Source organism: Electrophorus electricus, chromosome 15 (assembly GCF_013358815.1).
Source record: "Electrophorus electricus isolate fEleEle1 chromosome 15, fEleEle1.pri, whole genome shotgun sequence".
Lineage (NCBI taxonomy): Eukaryota > Metazoa > Chordata > Actinopteri > Gymnotiformes > Gymnotidae > Electrophorus > Electrophorus electricus.
Window position 1 is genome coordinate 17,472,825 of NC_049549.1, and position 17,687 is coordinate 17,490,511.

At 42.3% G+C, this 17,687-nt stretch overlaps 1 protein-coding gene across 1 annotated transcript; it reads left to right on the plus strand.

Annotated features, from left to right (window-relative positions):
- Nucleotides 1-3,345, plus strand: si:ch211-229d2.5 (zona pellucida-like domain-containing protein 1). The gene is given in 11 exon segments (XM_035533973.1): nucleotides 1-37; nucleotides 237-372; nucleotides 739-819; nucleotides 821-901; nucleotides 1,119-1,191; nucleotides 1,309-1,443; nucleotides 1,446-1,491; nucleotides 1,793-1,959; nucleotides 2,637-2,677; nucleotides 2,679-2,778; nucleotides 3,106-3,345. Coding segments are annotated over 11 exon segments (1,137 nt in total).
- The last annotated feature ends 14,342 nt before the right edge of the window (nucleotides 3,346-17,687 follow it).

The window sequence follows — 17,687 nt, forward strand, 5'->3', positions numbered from 1 at the left end:
ATGGCTTTCCACAGCCTCTTTATCCCTGTTATACTTGGTAGAGGTCACCTTGCTCTCACTCTCGCTGAATGTGGGCCCTACGCCAGGCGTCCATGCGTGTCGTTATTTATCTAATTCGTCACTTTATTTACGTCACTCTTCTGAATAAATAGATATAGATTTTAGTAATGTGGTGATAGTTTGACGGCATCTTAACCATTTAACCATTGTTATCCTTCTTTTGCTTATATTGTCAGCTTACACAGACACTCCGGTGCAGTGTGGAGCTCAATCTATCGACCTGGCCATCCAGATTTGTCCTGTTCTTTACACAGGATATAACGAGAACCTGCGGACTTTGAAACAAATAACGGGCGTTTCGGGTTGTCAAGGGTAGACGATCACCTCCGTGACTTCGTGACTCCTCCGGTCGTAAGATCCGGTTCCCCACTCAGGCGGACCCGTGCGGTAGATGAGTCGGGTGTTGACTAATATGTCCTTCACAACTTGGTACAGCAGAGGACGCTACTGTCCTTTTTTTATTCAGACGTTACAGCAGCGCAGGGCTGTTTGTTTGAATATATAGATCTGTACGTGTCCTTAGAGTTTACAGCGGAAAATAACGGAAATGGGAGGCTACATGTATAGAGACTGAAAAATACCCTCACACAAAAATCAAAGAGTCCGTCAACTTTCACTCAATCTGCTTTCGAAGATGAAAGCCATTTTAAAAACTGTTTTGTGTGTTCTTTTTTCCAGGCTTGTTCTGAGTGCTCCGGGCTCTGGCGCTTCCTCAGACGTGTCCAGTACTCAGACGCTCAGCATTACTGGCCAGGTTCAGGTTCAGCAACGCACAGCTGAAGTATTTGCACTCATGTTCCTATCCACTTGAACACCTGATGAACAACACACAGGTTGATGTGTAAGAAAAGCCACAGTTAATAATACGCAAAGACATGTTTGTTTATGTTAATTAGAATTACTGCATCATTTACTGAAGTCTAGGAAAAGCCACAAAGAGTTTCATGTTCAGACTAGATATTGCGGGCCGTAGCTGTATAATCTGTAATTATCAGTGCACAGCTACAGGTGATCAGATGGCCACTGCTCGGATGTGAGCTCTCTACCGCCCCCTGCAGGTAATCCACCTCCATTGCAGTGAGGGACAACAACGGGACATTCATCAGCACACTGAGCCTGCGGCTCTTCAAAGCAAATCACCCTCAGGGGTCTGAAGTTCTCATTGAAACCCAATACGTGTGTTTGGCATCACCACAATGCTTTAGTCTTTAGCAACAAATGACCGTTTTTGCTTTTTGTTTTCTGCAGGACAGCAACTACACCCTGCGTTTGATTATCCCTCCTCGGGGTGTTGATCTGAGAACTGACATTTGTGTTCAGGTCATCGTTGCAAACCTCTCAACAGAGTATAACGTGCTGTTGGAGAGATGCTTCACCTCCATCTCTCCCCACAACCATCCAACTCCACCTTTCTTAATCTTTTTGTCTCATAATCCAATGAAAAATGAAACATATGGAATTGAGTCAGATCATATTTCCAAGTCTTGCTGGTGTGTTTGGCTTGTATTAAGTCCAGCTATTCATATCTCTGTGCTACAGAGTGATGTCTGAACAGCACTGTCGCGATTCAGTGTTCCAACACATGCTCTTCTGTTGACCTACTTAAAGGGGCTGATTTCATTGCTGTACCTATGTACACTCTTTACTCCTACATACACTCCTATGTACACTCCTTTGTGCACTTCTATGCACACTCCTTTGTGCACTCCTATGTGCATTTTTTTTCCAACACGTCGGAAGGACCAGCACACCACCGTGACAGAGAACGGCCAGTCCCAGCGTGCCCACTTCAGCTTCCCGGCTTTCCGCTTCACCGAGTATCAGAAGCAGATGGTGTCCACCTACCACCTCCACTGTGTCGTCAGGCTGTGTGAGCACAGCACCTGCAGGGAGTTCAGGGTGACACGCCACACTCTCTACCCTGCTCTCTCTCACCCTCTCATCCTCTCTCTCTCATTCACTCTCACCCTCTCATCCTCTCTCTCTCATTCACTCTCACCCTCTCATTCACTCTCACCCTCTCATCCTCCCTCTCTCATTCACTCTCACCCTCTCATCCTCTCTCTCTCATTCACTCTCTCTCATTCACTCTCTCCCTCTCATCCTCTCTCTCCCTCTCATTCGCTCTCTCTCTCCCTCTCATTCATTCTCTCTCCCTCTCATTCGCTCTCTCTCCCTCTCATTCATTCTCTCTCTCTCTCATTCACTCTCTCTCTCCCTCTCATCCTCTCTCTCTCTCTCATTCACTCTCAAGTACTGGAGATCATGAGATTTTAGCCCTAAGATCCAAATCCAGTCCTGTTCTGTTCTGTTTCTCTACTAATGATTAGCAGAAAGTTTGAGCTGTGCAACTGTTTGGCCTGTGTGTCATCATTCCTGACTGCCAGGCAAAGGAAGAATCTTCAGTATCTCACCCCTTGAAGACAGCCCCACAGTTTCACCACTGTTTCTTAGTCAGGCCTTTTTGAGGCATTTCTGAAAGCATTAGTCTTTGGCTTTAGTGTGTCTACTGAAACAGAGTTGGTTCGTGTCTTCGTGAGTGTGTTTGTGCCTGTGGCTCTTCCTGCACTCTGCAGCAGTGGAGGAGACGGAGGTGTGAGAAGGCAACACTGCGGGTAAGATAGCATCTCAGATTCCATGTTCATCGCCTCCTTGGCCATCCTGACATGAGCACCATCATGTATGTCCAGCAGGTTTCATTCAGCTCGATTCAGTTCAGTTAAGCCACAGAGATGTGAGTCTAGACTCCATCACTAAACTTCCCTTTATGCAATGGGAAGAAACCTTCATCACAGATTGACTGCAGCGGCTGCGCTTACAATTCTTTTGTTTATTCTTTCAGCCCTTGTCTCCAGCACGTTTTATTCACATAATTCATTTATTTCTTAGACCAATGAGTGCCCCCAAGCAGTCTGGGTAACAGCAGTGTGTGTGTGTGTGTGTGTGTGTGTGTGTGTGTGTGTGTGTGTGTGTGTGTGTGTGTGTGTGTGTGTGTGTGTGTGTGTGTGTGTGTGTGTGTGTGAGCGCAGCAGCACAGGCTATCAGCGGGAGCAGCATGTCCATGCTGCTACAGTGGGACTGGGCATCGCTGTGGTTACCCTCATCCTAGTGAGCATGATTACTATAGATTCAGGATGTCCTGCTAATCGACAATGGGGAGGGAGTGGCTTCCTGCAGGATGTCCAGATGGTACAGGACACCTGGACTACACCCTGGAGCGTGACCTTGCGTGGAAACAGCCTTGATAATCACCTACAGGTCCATGCAAAGAGAACAGACAGATGAGTAAATGAGCAATTATAGAGTCTCTTCATTTCAGATGTGGTTCTTGAGTTAACCAAGTCCTTAACTCTGGATAGGGAGGAGCAGTGTCCCAGATGACCTTAAGGCAAAAGTTCAAATAGGGGTTTTGTTTGTTTGTTTGCTTTAAAGCATCTAAAGATGCTGCATTCAGTGACTTCTTTTAAAACATCTTTTTTATAAAACCTACAACCTTCGTCCACTCAAAGGTTTCCATGTGTTTGTTATTTGGGGTTGTTTGGGCTTTTTGGACTTGTGCACAGGTAGTGTTGTTTACTAGGAGCAGAGAGCTGTTAGAATGTGTGCATGCTCCCAGCTTGTGAGTATATGCATGAATTCAAACGCAGCTCCTGAAGTATCATCGCACATGGCAATGAACAGAGCACTTTACTATAAGTACAATTACTCTTTAAAAAGATCTCTGTGAGCTTCCTTCTGAAGATGTGAGTCTGGTGTATATAAAATAGTTAAAGTTTTGCTTTTACTGTCGTCTACAAACTCTTTTGATCATTGTGAGTCTTTCCGATGCAGTTCTGTTGAAACAGTAGCTAAATAATTCTGTGTGAAAATGCTGTTATAAATTCAGACTTCCCCTGTATTCATTCAAATTTTATTTTGATTATGAATTTTCCTTTGAGATGGAAGCTGCTTTGTGAAGTGGTTGGTATGTACGCGTTTCTCCACGAACTGGTAAGGTAATGAAAGAAAACGTTAGCACTGAGACAACTGCCCGGCGACCTCGTCTTTTCGTGTACGTCGTTGTTCATTGCAATTAATGGCAGCAGGGTCTTGAAAGTCGAGAATGGGCGACGTCCCCTGAGTGTTCCGCCGTAGACCGGGTCGTCACGCCTGTGAAACTGACCAGTAGGAGGCGCCTTAACATTTCTCTAGGATTCAGGTCATTATCAACACGCACTGGTCGTTTCTTATCTGACTAAAGTAGTTGGTACTGGTGGCGCTGGTGGCACTGGGACTAAATGTAGACTAATCAGTTATTCATAACAGGCTTTCTTAGTTCTGAATATCCTTTTTTTGTACAAGACCTTACAAATGTTTTAAGAGCAATACTCTGCTTGCCGTTATGTGTTCAACCTTTGTTTGTTTGTTTATTTGTTTGTTGTCATTTAGAACATGTTACATTTGTCAGCGACGCAACAGTTACATTTTTTTTCAGCGCTGTACGGGCGTGGGAGGCCAGGACACCCGCGGAGGCTTGCACGTGCCATCTCCTCGTTACATGACAAACGATCGCGCTGCTATTAATGAGTAGATCTGAGGGGGATATATCGGTCATTATCATAAAGATCATCATTGCTTATTAGAAATGCAGACTGTTAATGAAGACGGAATAAATGCATGCGTGGAACGACCAGCTAATTAACTCATGGCAGACAGCTATGCTAGGTGTGGCTTGTTTCATTTCATAGCGCGACACATTATTGGTGAGCCGGTTGGTTAGTTTTCTGTCCTTGATGAGATTGGTGCAGTATATTATACTAGATAGGACGGCCTGTGTATGACACTGGAAGAGTTACGCTAAAAGGGTCTTTAACGGCACTTGAGCTGCCTTCCTTGTGCATGATTGGTGAGAGCTGTAATACAGCTGTTGCTGTTCTCCGCGAGGATGCGGATTTATTGTAATTTAATGCATTTTTCGATAAGGGAATTTTATTAGACGCTAAATTGTAGTATGGGGTTAATCTGGTTGATGAAGTGCATATACCGCAAGTGGTAGTGATGTCATTTTCTAGAGAAATCTTAAAATGACCAACCAAGAAAGGAATAGTATCAAATATTGATGCCCTGTCCAGCAGAAGGGAGTTCTGACACATTCAGCTTCAGGAGATCAAGATGAGAACATAAGCACTGTGCGAAACATCTTGTATATTCAATTGTAGTCAGCATGGCCTGATCGTGCAGCCCCACAGAGGGCTTGTCATACGGCATGTTCTGACCCAGGCCGTGGAACAGCGTGTACAATTGAAAACATTGAAGTTACTACTGCAGGTCCGCCTGACACATGGACAGTTCATAATCGTTTTGTTCTACCTCCATGTGCTACCCCTTCCCAGTGCTCTAGAGGCAGTCATTCTTCTCTCAGGGGGGGACAGTGGACACTGGGGAACTGAGGAGCTTGACAGACCCTCTGCAGTCAGCCAATGAAGGTAGACAGTCGTGTCAAACAGGTTCATGGGATTTATTTATTTTATTTTATTTATTTATTTCGGATGTGCGGGTTTCTTGGTGAAATAAATAAAAAAGAAAAGTTTTCTCTCATGTCTCTTTCGTGCTGCACACATATAATGGCAGGGGCCTCAGCCCAGATGCTTTCTTTAAAATATTTCGATGACACACTCATCATAGGCAAGCCGGTGGCAGAGGGAAGCCATAAGCCCACAATGGACAGCTTTGTGTGGAGATGCAGCAACCACTTCCTCCATCTAAATGTCAATAAAAGAAAGACATGAAGGGAAGGCCAACCCACAGCCCTGAAGCCAGAACCATCAATAGCCCCACACTAAAAGAAACGGACAGCTATGAGGCTAATCGTAATCGATAACCAGATGATTTCGCTTAAATAGGCCTAATCGTAACTAGTTACTGGAACTGCTATTTACTGTTTTTATAACTAATTTACTAATTTACTGTAAACTGATATTTTTCTCACTTTAAGGATATCAATGAGAGCTGTTGGAATATCTTAATACTGGGAACTAAGCGGTATACATTTTTTAAAATTATACTAATAATAAATATAGTTGTAAGTGGCAATCCACAGGGCCCACATAGTTTAACATGTCAAAGTGAGTTTCTTATCCACAATTTAAACAGAACGGACTGATTCACTTTTCTGTTTTGAAACACGTTTTCATATGTAACAGTAGGTCATTACCAATAAAATGTGTCAAAGCTGGCAGGCTACCTTAAACACTATAAATGTTACTGTCAAGTTTCATGAGAATTCCTCAACGAATTCTTGATATACTGCTGTTTTGGATGAATAAGCACACTTCGGAAGGACTGACTGGCATGCTGAGGTGATCCTGTGTACAAGCATCAGCATGTGTTTGATTAATATTGACAATCAGTTTCTTATGAATATTGTGATACCAACTTTGTGAGCAGTGAGCAAAAACCTAAATTACTTCAAAAAAAGTGACTCAGGCTTCATTGATTCAGCATGTCAGTGTGAAACAGAAGAACACTTTTGTATGCCACTCTGAACCATAATGTTGTTACAAAACTGTAAATACACTGTAGTGCCCTAAGTAATTTTTTTTTTACCTGAATCACAACTGTGGTACCTCCATGAGGTTAATTCCATCTAAGATTTGTCAAATGTCTTTAGAGTGTAATGCTATAAATATGTACTTCAGCAACAGTGCTCCCATTGGTCAAATGTTATGATATTTTACAGGCTTGTAGAAAATGTTTCCTTATACAGACCATTCAAGTTTCATTTGACCTGGCCAATGTTAAACCTGTCAAATGCACACTGCAATCTAATTTGCTAATGGTGGCCATGGTTTTTCAATTATTAGGTCATCCTTATGACTCTTTCAATCAGCCTGCCACAGAAACAGTATGCAAACATTTCAGATTGACTAGACCAGTGGTTGCTGAGAAACAGTTAGCAGCCAATTATAGTACCCCCTATAGACAAAAATCTACCAAATTTAACGATTTACCTCAAAATCAGTTGTGGTATATATCGTTCACATTTCATGAAAGTTGATTGTTCAGGAGTTACAGCTGTTTATGTAAAGAAAGGTGCAGCCTGGACTTTTAATTGGCATATCACAGTCATATTATTAGCAAAAATATCAAAATACTTTTGCTGCTTATTAGCATTTCAGACTCTTTTGAGTATTTTGACATCAACATTGTGCAGATCAGGACTAGGACTAATGTGCATAAGTAGATTTAACATATTATGCAAATGATCAAATATCCATCATAGTGGAAATTGAATGGGCAGGGCCTTGAGGAATTCAGCAGAATTAAAAAAACAGGAAGTCTTTGAGTCTGTGACTTACTGTACGGCATTTATGGGAAAATGTATTTAACACTATACTGTAGCACCCCCTTCAGACCAATGTGGGTGCCTGTATTTGCTTGCAGAATTGCTTTATTTTTACTGATGTGTAATTTAAAAGTGTAATTGAGGTCAGGTGTTCCAGTCAGTTCAAGTTTCAAGTTTCAAGTTTGGTTTATTTGTCACATACATAGTCATACACAGTATAACTCGCAGTGAAATGGTTTGAGAGTGCTCTGTCCAAACTGAGGAGAAAAAACAGGGGTGCATAGAGAAATATACATCTATATATATACAAAAATATATTAACAATGTATGTACAATATATGTATATTATGTTTATATACACAATGTACAATGTATATATGGATATGTATATATGTATGTACACAATGTACAGTTCCATCTTGCAATTGAACATATTTACAGTTACATGTTACATGGTGGTGGTGGTCCCCACAGTTTATCAGTTTCCCTGATTCAGGGCCCAAATGGCCTGTGGGAAGAAGCTCCTCTTCAGTCTCTCTGTCTTGGTCTTCAGGGAGCGAAAGTGCTTCCCTGACCTCAACAGAGAGAAGAGCCTATTGTTGGGATAGGTGGGGTCCTTCACAATCCTCCTGGCCTTGGTCTGACACCGATTGTAGTAGATGGTCTGCAGGTCAGGAAGTTCCGTATGAGTGATGCGCTCTGCTGAGCGCACCACCCTTTGGAGTGCTTGTCTGTCGTGCTTGGTGCTGTTCCCAAACCAGACTGTGATGTTCCCCGTGAGGATGCTCTCGATATTGCAGGTGTAGAAGTTCTGCAGTACCTTGGAGGGCAGTCTGAAGTCTCTTAGGCATCTGAGGTGGTAAAGATGCTGACGAGCCTTCTTTGCCAGGGAGTTGGTATGGCGGGATCAGCACAGGTCCTGCGAGATGTGAACACCAAGGTACCTGAAACTATCTACTCTCTCCACCGTGGTTCCACTGATCCTCACAGGTTGGTAGTGCCGCTCCTGCTTCTTGCTGCAATCCACAATCAGCTCCTTTGTCTTACTGACATTTAGGAGGAGATTATTTTCCTGGCACCAGTTTTCCAGGTGTTTAATCTCCTCCAGGTAGGTCCTCTCATCGTTGTCTGAGATCAGGCCCATGACAGCGGTGTCATCAGCAAACTTGACAATGACAATGGAGTTGGAAGTGGCTGTGCAGTCGTAGGTGTACAGTGAGTAGAGCAGGGGGCTTAGGACACAACCCTGAGGAGCTCCAGTGCTGAGGTGAGGGCGGATGAGGCACAGTTGCCCACCCGTACTGATTGTGGTCTGTCTGTTAGGAAGTTGGAGATCCAGGTGCACAGGGATGTATGCAGTCCTAGATCTTCCAACTTAGTAGTAAGTAGGGAGGGGATGATGGTGTTAAATGCTGAACTGTAGTCGACAAACAGCATTTTAACATAATTAGCCCTCCCTTTGTCCAGGTGGGTCAGTGTGGTGTGGAGCAGATGTGCAATTGCATCATCAGTGGAGCGGTTGTGGCGGTATGCAAACTGCAGTGGGTCCATGGAGGCTGGCAGTGAAGATGTGATGAAATCTCTGACTAGCTTTTCAAAGCACTTCATCATGACTGATGTGAGGGCAACAGGGCGGTAGTCATTGAGGCTGAGGGGTCAAGGTTTCTTCAGGATGGGGACGATGGTGGGTCGCTTGAAGCTGGACGGGAGGATACCGAGCGTCAGGGAGAGATTGAAGATGTTGGTGAATACCGGTGCTAGCTGGTCTGCGCAGGCTTTGAGTTCGGAAGCTTTTCTCCATATCATGAAAAAAACAGACAGATTTTGCCATATGTACTAACAGCCAAATTATGTTGCTATAACAAACATAAAAATATCGTAACTGTGAAGACTCCAAACATAAATATGTCATTGTAAACGTGAAGACTTCAGACATCAAAATATCATTATAACTGTGAAGACTCCAAACATAAGAACCTCATGGAAACTGTGTGTCATGGGATGCTCCCCCCTACGAGTCACGTGGTACGGCCTGCCGCGTGCAGGGGGGTTCACTCATGTCTGTAGCCACACATCCGTGAAGACACGCACCTGTATGGGGTTAAGTGTTAGCGTGTGTCTGTCTATTTAAACCCCTGTCAGTGCGTGCCTCACCATTGGTCATTGTTTGTTTGTTAGCATCTGAATGTAATACCTGTAATCATATTTGTCTAGCCTGTGTTAAATGTTAAAGGCATTAGTGTTAAGTGTGTCTGTGTGCATTGTTAATGCTATTTGTGAGTGCCACCATTGTCTTTATGTTTTTGTATCATTAAATTTTGCACTCCGTCAAGAGAGTCTGTGCACCCTGCTCCACGACCTTCGGCATTCGGGCATTCATTACACTGTGAAGCATGATGGAGGAAGTGTAGTGGTGTTCAGACCCTCGAGGGCTTGCAGTCACTGAGAGATCAATAAACTGCTAAAATGCTACAACAGCATGCAGGATATTTGTCTGAGATCTACATCTTAGGAGGTTGAGGATAAACATCTCAGGAGATTGAGGATGAACATCTCAGGAGGTTGAGAATGAACATCTCAGGAGGTTGAGAATAAACATCTCAGGAGGTTGAGGTTGAAGATGAACATCTCAGGAGGCTGAAGATGAACATATCAGGAGATTGAAGATGAACATCTCAGGAGGTTGAGAATGAACATTTCAGGAGGTTGAGGTTGAAGATGAACATCTCAGGAGGTTGAAGATGAACATCTCAGGAGATTGATGATGAACATTTCAGGAGGTTGAGAATGAACATCTCAGGAGGTTGAGGTTGAAGATGAACATCTCAGGAGTTTGAGGTACACAACACTTCAAGAATCCAAATCCAACAACAGAGTCCTGATCTCAGTCCCATTAAATTGAATTGGTCTGAAGCTGGCTATTCAAGGAATACTCTACGAATCAGAATTACTTTAACTTGCCAAATATGTTACACATACAAGAAATTTGTCTTGGTGATGACAAAACAAATAACAAAAATATATAGAATATCAGCAGAGTAGATATACTCAGAGTAGATAGATGGTTCTGAGCAGAATATAGAGACAAACATTACAGGATATCACAGGTTAATATGAAGAAATTTACATTTTTTAAGTGTTACAGTGCAGAGGTGCATTACTGTGCAGAACTGGAGAAGCTACAACTTGGGCTACAGTGCTGAGGTTTGGGAGTTCCAGTTTAGAGGGCTAAGTGTTAAATACACATAGTAATTCCAACAGCTCCGGGGAAGAAGTGGTTTCTATGTCTGGTTTTGCTGGTTGTGATAGCCCTGAGTCTTCTACCATAGAGAAGTAACCACTATTTGTCACTGGCAGGTGGGACCTGGGATTGACAACTGGGATAGTTTTTTGAGCTTAGGAGGTCATGCACTGTGGCGTTAGCAGTCAAACTGAAGTTCACACGCAAAAGTCAGGCACACATCGCTGCACTGTCCAAAAGATCTCGCACTGAGTGCAGGGCTGTATTAATGCATCCTTTACAGATTGGTTTGCTCTGTATGCACACTGCACGGTCTGTAGCATCATTGAGATGGCTCAGGACCAGGCGCTCAAAGACTTTCATAACTAGAAAGGTCAGGGCGACTGGCCTGTAGTCACTTCATCCTGTTTACGTTTTTGGGAGTTGGAGTGATGGTGGAAGACTTCAGCAGTAGGGAATGCAGCAGAGCTCCAATGAACAGTTTGGTATAGTGGAATATGTCCTAATACCTTCTAACACAAGACTGGTCAGCAACCACAGAGCACATCTGGTTAAGGTTATTGCTAGTAAAGAAAGTTCCACTAGATAACCTTAGTTGTTTATACCATTTGTTTGTTAATATGTAGCATTGTAAAATGTTGTCTGTTAAATAACACATTGCCTTTATATAAATATTATGATAAATTCCAAATGGCTTACAAACCTTTTCTTGCAAATGTACACAAAGAATGAATTCAGTTTGCCTTTGTAGTAACTAAACCACACTCAGAACTAATATGTATTGTAATTAATGAAGCATAAGACATGCACAAGTGTTTCTATATTACCTAAAGAGTGTCTGCTAATCCATTGGCATCTAGAGAACAAACACTCTGTAACACAACCACTCTGTTACACAAACACACTGTAACACCGCCACTCTGTAACACAAACATACTGTAACAACACTACTCTGTAACACAAACACAATGTAGCACCACCACTCTGTAACACAACACAACCACTCTGTAACACAATCACACTGCAATACAACTACTCTATAACACAAACACACTGTAACACCACCACTCTGTAACACACTGTAACACACCACTCTGTAACACAACCACTCCATTACACAAACGCACTGTAACACCACCAATCTGTAACACCACCATGCTATAACACAAACACACTGTAACAAAACCTCTCTGTAACACACACTGCAACACAACTACTCTATAACACAAACACACTGTAACACCACTACTCAGTAACACAAACACACTGTAACACAACCACTCTGTAACACAAACACACTGTAACGCAAACACACCATAACACAGCCATTTCAAAATGAGCTCCTGTTACTCTCTAAAGCAACAGAGATGACTGATCATTAGCATGGCATTCGTACAGCAGGGAATGAGGGGTGATGCTTAGACGTCGGCTCTCGCCTGTAGAAACCAACTTTCTTTCTGCCAGTTGCATACTGACTCACCCACTCTCCTCCTAGCATGACTGCTCTGCTGATGTTTGCCTTTCTATACATTACACATTCTGTTTAATCTCAAATGCCTGACTGGTAGGCTTTTTAAATGGGGAAAATATTTCTTCCAAGTGTATGTTCAGCTGTAGCTTTTTTTAAAAATGGCAAATCAAATTTTGAAGCACACAAACGTGTGAGACCACACAGTGTCTGTGCTTTATAGCAGAGAGAGCCTTATTTCAAATCCCCCTCAGAGTGTTCATGCTTACTCTATCTTTTGAATGGTTACTCCTGGGCTGTTGCAGATGGATGAAAACAATGAATTATAGGCAGCTCAGAAAGACCCCCTCAATTCTCATCAATAATTCACTGCATCTGCTTCAGTTCATTTTAGATTAGAGCGAGTACGTCATTGTGGTATCTGCTGTAATCCAGCCTCCCTCTGACAAATGCTTTGGGATACATTTGGGGGCTGTGCAAGGTGGAGTCTTTTTTGCACAGGCTCCATCTGTCTGAGCCTCTGTGTGACCGTGTGTAATTGGCACTGCTACGTATGTACGACACCGGATCACTGGATCAACCCCCCCCGATGAACTGACCTGGCACGTGCATTTAACGGGGAGTCCATCAGGGGCCAGCGCAGGTGCAGTGCACCACTCCCAAGGAACGCCTGGCCCCTCGACCTGCTAATGGAGAGCAGGTTGGCGGAGCCCATGCCAGCCCTGCAGCTGTGGGTGGGGGCAGCATCCCCACTCGGGTGGGCCCCTGCTGGGTCAGCCCGACCCCTGCCACCCTCCCCTGCTGCCTGAGGAGCTGACCGACCGCCTTTCATAATTCATAACAGGGACCAGACAGCACAAACATGCAGAGTGGACCGGTTCCTTCCTGAGAGAGGAAAAGCCGTGTTGCATTATGCATAGGCTGCGCTGTGTCCTGCACATGGATCGGGGCAAAGGCCCTGGTCTCTGCAAGCACAGGCGAGCATACAATGAGAGGGAGGGCTATAGAATCTTAGATTTAAAACACATGTGAGACCAGAGATGCAACATCGTTCAGTTAAAGAGGAAGAGGTTATTACCTGATGAAGGGCAGGAGGACTTAATCAAGGAATTGACCAAGGCTGCCTTTTAAGTACAGGGAAGATACTGGGCTTCTTCCCAAGGTTAAATAACATTTGAACTATAGGAAGACAATAAAAATCAATTTGATGGGTCTGACTCATCCCCATGCAGGAAAATGTAATATTACCAAAAGCAAATTAATATTTTTGTTACCTAAAACCATGAGGTCAGTAACCATTAAAACACAGAGCAAAGCTAATTGGTTTTATTACATATTCTGTAAGGTCTGGCAGGTCTGTGATCAGCGTTCTCTGTGCTCTCAGTGAACGTTAGCGAGCCTTTCCCGTTTTGTATGTTTCAGAGGGATTGCTCTGTCTGAAGCAGACCACTGTTTGATTTGAGATTTTGGCAATAGCCTCTGGCTATCAGGAGAGATTGAAGCCTTTCTGGAATGCTGACAATGAAGTTATGTCCTTTATTCCTCCATTCTAGCTCCCTTCACAAAAACCTAATTAAACATTTTTAAATATGTAAAAGATCATGGTTTTAATTTCGCTTGGTGGTTGCAAGAGAGAGAGGTTAGAGAGATTTTTTTAATGTTCATAATTGTCATCTTTCGAAGATTTTAGACTAGAAAGAGATGCAGTTAAGAATTAAGATGACACAATGATCTGTCGACATCAAGAATATGAAATATTCATAAGATCACTCCTGACAGTGATCTGTGGTTGTAATGGACCATAAGAGAAAGTCACCACTAATGCAGCTGAGAAAATCCAGAACAGATCCAATCACAGGCAAGGTGAAGCAAGAGAGAGAGAGAGAGGGAGAGAGAGAGAGAGAGAGAGAGTGTTTTGACAAAGACACAAAAGAGTAGCAGCGATGGTGGGGGTTGGTGGTGAAGGTGGGTGCTCTTTGGATGAGAACATGTTTGGGTTTTCCATGTAGGGAGGCTGGGTTTTGACCTCTGCTTGGAATGTGACCATCGCTGGAAAGGGCAAAGCGCAGTTTTGTCTCCCAGAAATTGCCAGGGGGCTTACGAAATTCATAAAGTGGAAAGCAGGACCCCAGACAGCATGTCATGGCATTCAAACAGCTCTCCAGTGCATTGGCAGTCATTGCCACTCTATGGAATGTTTCACTGATGTTCACGGTTGCTCCAACAGTCCTAATGCAAAATACCAATACAAAATTTGCATCAGAATATTTTTGATAAAAGTTCAATATTACTAAATATTTCATTTAAAAATTTTATATGAAATTGTCTAAATGGCATTCAGTATGGTCTCATGCTTGTATCTAGTGATTTATGCTAGAAGTAGGAATGGCAGAATGTTTTCTAGCACACCAACACTTCAGTGCAGTTTTCTGCATCCCTGTACTGTGATTAATATGCATGAATTGAATAAGCTGTCTCATAATAATCACAGAAACAAGACTGCTTGATGAGGAAATCATCTCTGCCTTTTAAGCACTTTGCAAATCAGGATATTTATTTACAAGTTGATGGGTTCAATTTGAATAACACATTTCACACTTTTTTCTATTATAAACATTAAATTCACCTTGTTTGCACACGCTATTAAAATGCATCGCATCACAAATATCAATTTCTACACTTTAAAAATATCTCAAATCCTAGGCAAATAACCTGAGGCATTTGACTTTGTTTAATGTTTACGTGAGGTGGGTATGCTGATCTTGCATATGCTGGTCCCAACTTGTTTTACTGTTGTTTTCATGTTTGGTTTATTTGTCACATACATAGTCATACACAGTATAATTCGCAGTGAAATGGTTGAGAGTGCTCTGTCCAAACTGAGGAAAAAGAAAACAGGGGTGCATTGAGAAATATAGATATTTTATATATGTGAAATATATATATGCATAGAGAAATATATATATTCTATATATGTACAAAATATATTAACAATGTATGTACAATATATGTATATTATGATTATATACACAATGTACAATGTATATGGTTGTGTGTATATATATGTACACAAAGTACAGAATGTACAGATCCATTTTGTGGAATAACATATGTACAGTTTTTATGTTACATGGTAATTGAATATATATATATATATATATATATATATATATATATATATATACACATACAGTTATGTTACATGGTGGTGTAACACGGCGTGGCTGTGGTCCCCACAGTTTATCAGTTTCCCTGGTTCAGGGCACATTTGAATGCAGAATGCATCTATGGTTCATCCAGTGAAGTTTAGTCTCTCCTTTCCAGTCCATCTCTCGATCCCCTACTGGGAACGTTGAGAACAGGTGATCAATTCCAAGAGCCTGACCCTCCTAAGACAGCTCGTACAGTCGTATACCAGCTAGGCCCTCGCTGCTTCTTTAAAGCAAATGCTAATGTCTTCTGCTTTGTTATTATGATTAGTAGATCCACTGTAGGGCGTATCAGAGTGAGAGAGAATGAGTGAGAAAGAGAGAGAGAGAGAGAGAGAGAGAGAGAGAGAGAGAGAGAGAGAGAGAGAGATCTACCACCTACATTGCTTGAGGCTGTTTTACTTAAATACAGAAAATCAATTTTTGTTTTTTCTTTTGCATTGGTTTTGGACTACAGGATTGGACACCTCTTTTGTAGAGTATCTTTTTTTTCTCTGGATGTGCTGTGGCTGCTTTTGCTGCACTGAACCAACTGTTCAAATTGTATTTTGGCCCAGAATTGGAGCTGTGCAATTTCTCTCCAAGAATGAGCAAGTTGCAACGAAGCACCAACCATCAAAGTGATAGTAAAACGTTGACATATAAGCTTTGAGATGCACAGACAGATATGACAACAAATCTTGTAAATGGAAAACAAACAGTGTGATTTCCATGAGGTTCTGTGGTTTATGTTGAATCAGGTGTTCAAAGCAGCTCTGCCTTACTATATATTTGCAGAGATACACATGAAATTATGACTTTTTTCATCAAAGGCTTCTGTTTCCAACTTGAAGACATGAAAAGCTTCTAAACTCCTATTTGTAAAGCACATTTAAAACAACCAGCACTGACAAAAGTGCTGTATAAAGAGCTATGTGTATTAAACACTGACAGCACACAACCAAATTCCCAGGGGAAAAAAAACACTGAAATGGGGATCTAACAAATTCTGTTCACATTCAATCTGCTTTTATGCAAAGACTTGATAATGGTGCAATACACAAGGAACGAAGAGAAGAAACTGTTTCAGAGGACCAGAAAAGAACTAGTTTGTAAGGATATAAATAGATATATGGACAATGTGAGGAAGGCAAGCCTGACACCTGGCTGACTGGGATCATGAAAGCTACACATTTACAGAGCCATAGAAAATCTAGCAGTCAAACAAAAGGTGACACTACCCTCCAACCTTTTTCTTAGATTTCTAGCCTCCAACCATTTTCTTACATTTTTTTCAATAAATTGTTTTTTATGTATAGGAGTTGAAAAATCATGCAAAAATATATAAATATCTTTAGCCCACACTCAGTAAACATACGAACTACAAAAAAAAAGTAATTACAAGCTCATTCTAGGCTAACTCAAACTCAGTGCCAACAGTTATATATATATATTCAGCCATGTCTGAGCACAACACTCTTGTAGATGTTAATGTGTGTTCTGATGGAAGGCAACACAGAGCAGAAGCCCACCGTGACTGTGGAAAGGTCTGGACACCAGAGAGTTGAGCTGGATTACAGTAGGAGCTCTTCAGGGCTCTGGGCCAGTCAGCACGTGTGAGATCTCCACACAGGTGGACTGAGTTCAACCAAACTTTGCACATTCACTGTGCTTTGTCAGCTTGTACAGACCAAGACTGTCTATGTGTCAGAGCTTCCTCTGAGTTGTCATCTTAGCTACCAGTCATCTGAAATATTACAGTGATTCCTCCATTAGAAGAGTAACCAGAGGAGGAAAAGATAAAGAATAAGGTTCCCTTCACAGTATTCCTTCATTTGAATTAGGACATGTCTGTCTGAGAGAGACAGCTCCAGATGACAGACCGCTCTTGCTCTGTTTTTGCTGGGGTTTTGCAGAGCAGGCAGAGAGAGAGCTGGTACTGCAGGTTCTGTGTGCTGGCGTAATAAGGGCTTCCTACTCCTGAGTGGCGTTAGCACATCCTCCACATCCTCCTCAGTTCATTCTTTCCGGTAACACTGTCAGCACCTTTGTTACAGCTATTAACGGAGTCATGTGGGAACACGTCACATAGTTGGGAAGATGGGAATTATACAGAATTTAAAAATACAGGCGCTAATGAGGATGCTGTCTTAAGCACACGTCGACAAGTTAGACGGACACGTTTTAAGGACTCCAAAACCAAAACCACTGAAAGGTTTACCCAAATGTAATCAAGTCTGTCAGATTTTCATCCTACTAACTTGTAACAGCTTTCTGAAACATATTTAATAAGGTATGTTTTGAAGATCTGAGGGAAACCACAACCCTAGTAAGTGAATGACGAGATTACAGCATCAGACACAGGACATGCTGTTCAGTAAAACAACACAAATTTAGATTCAAATT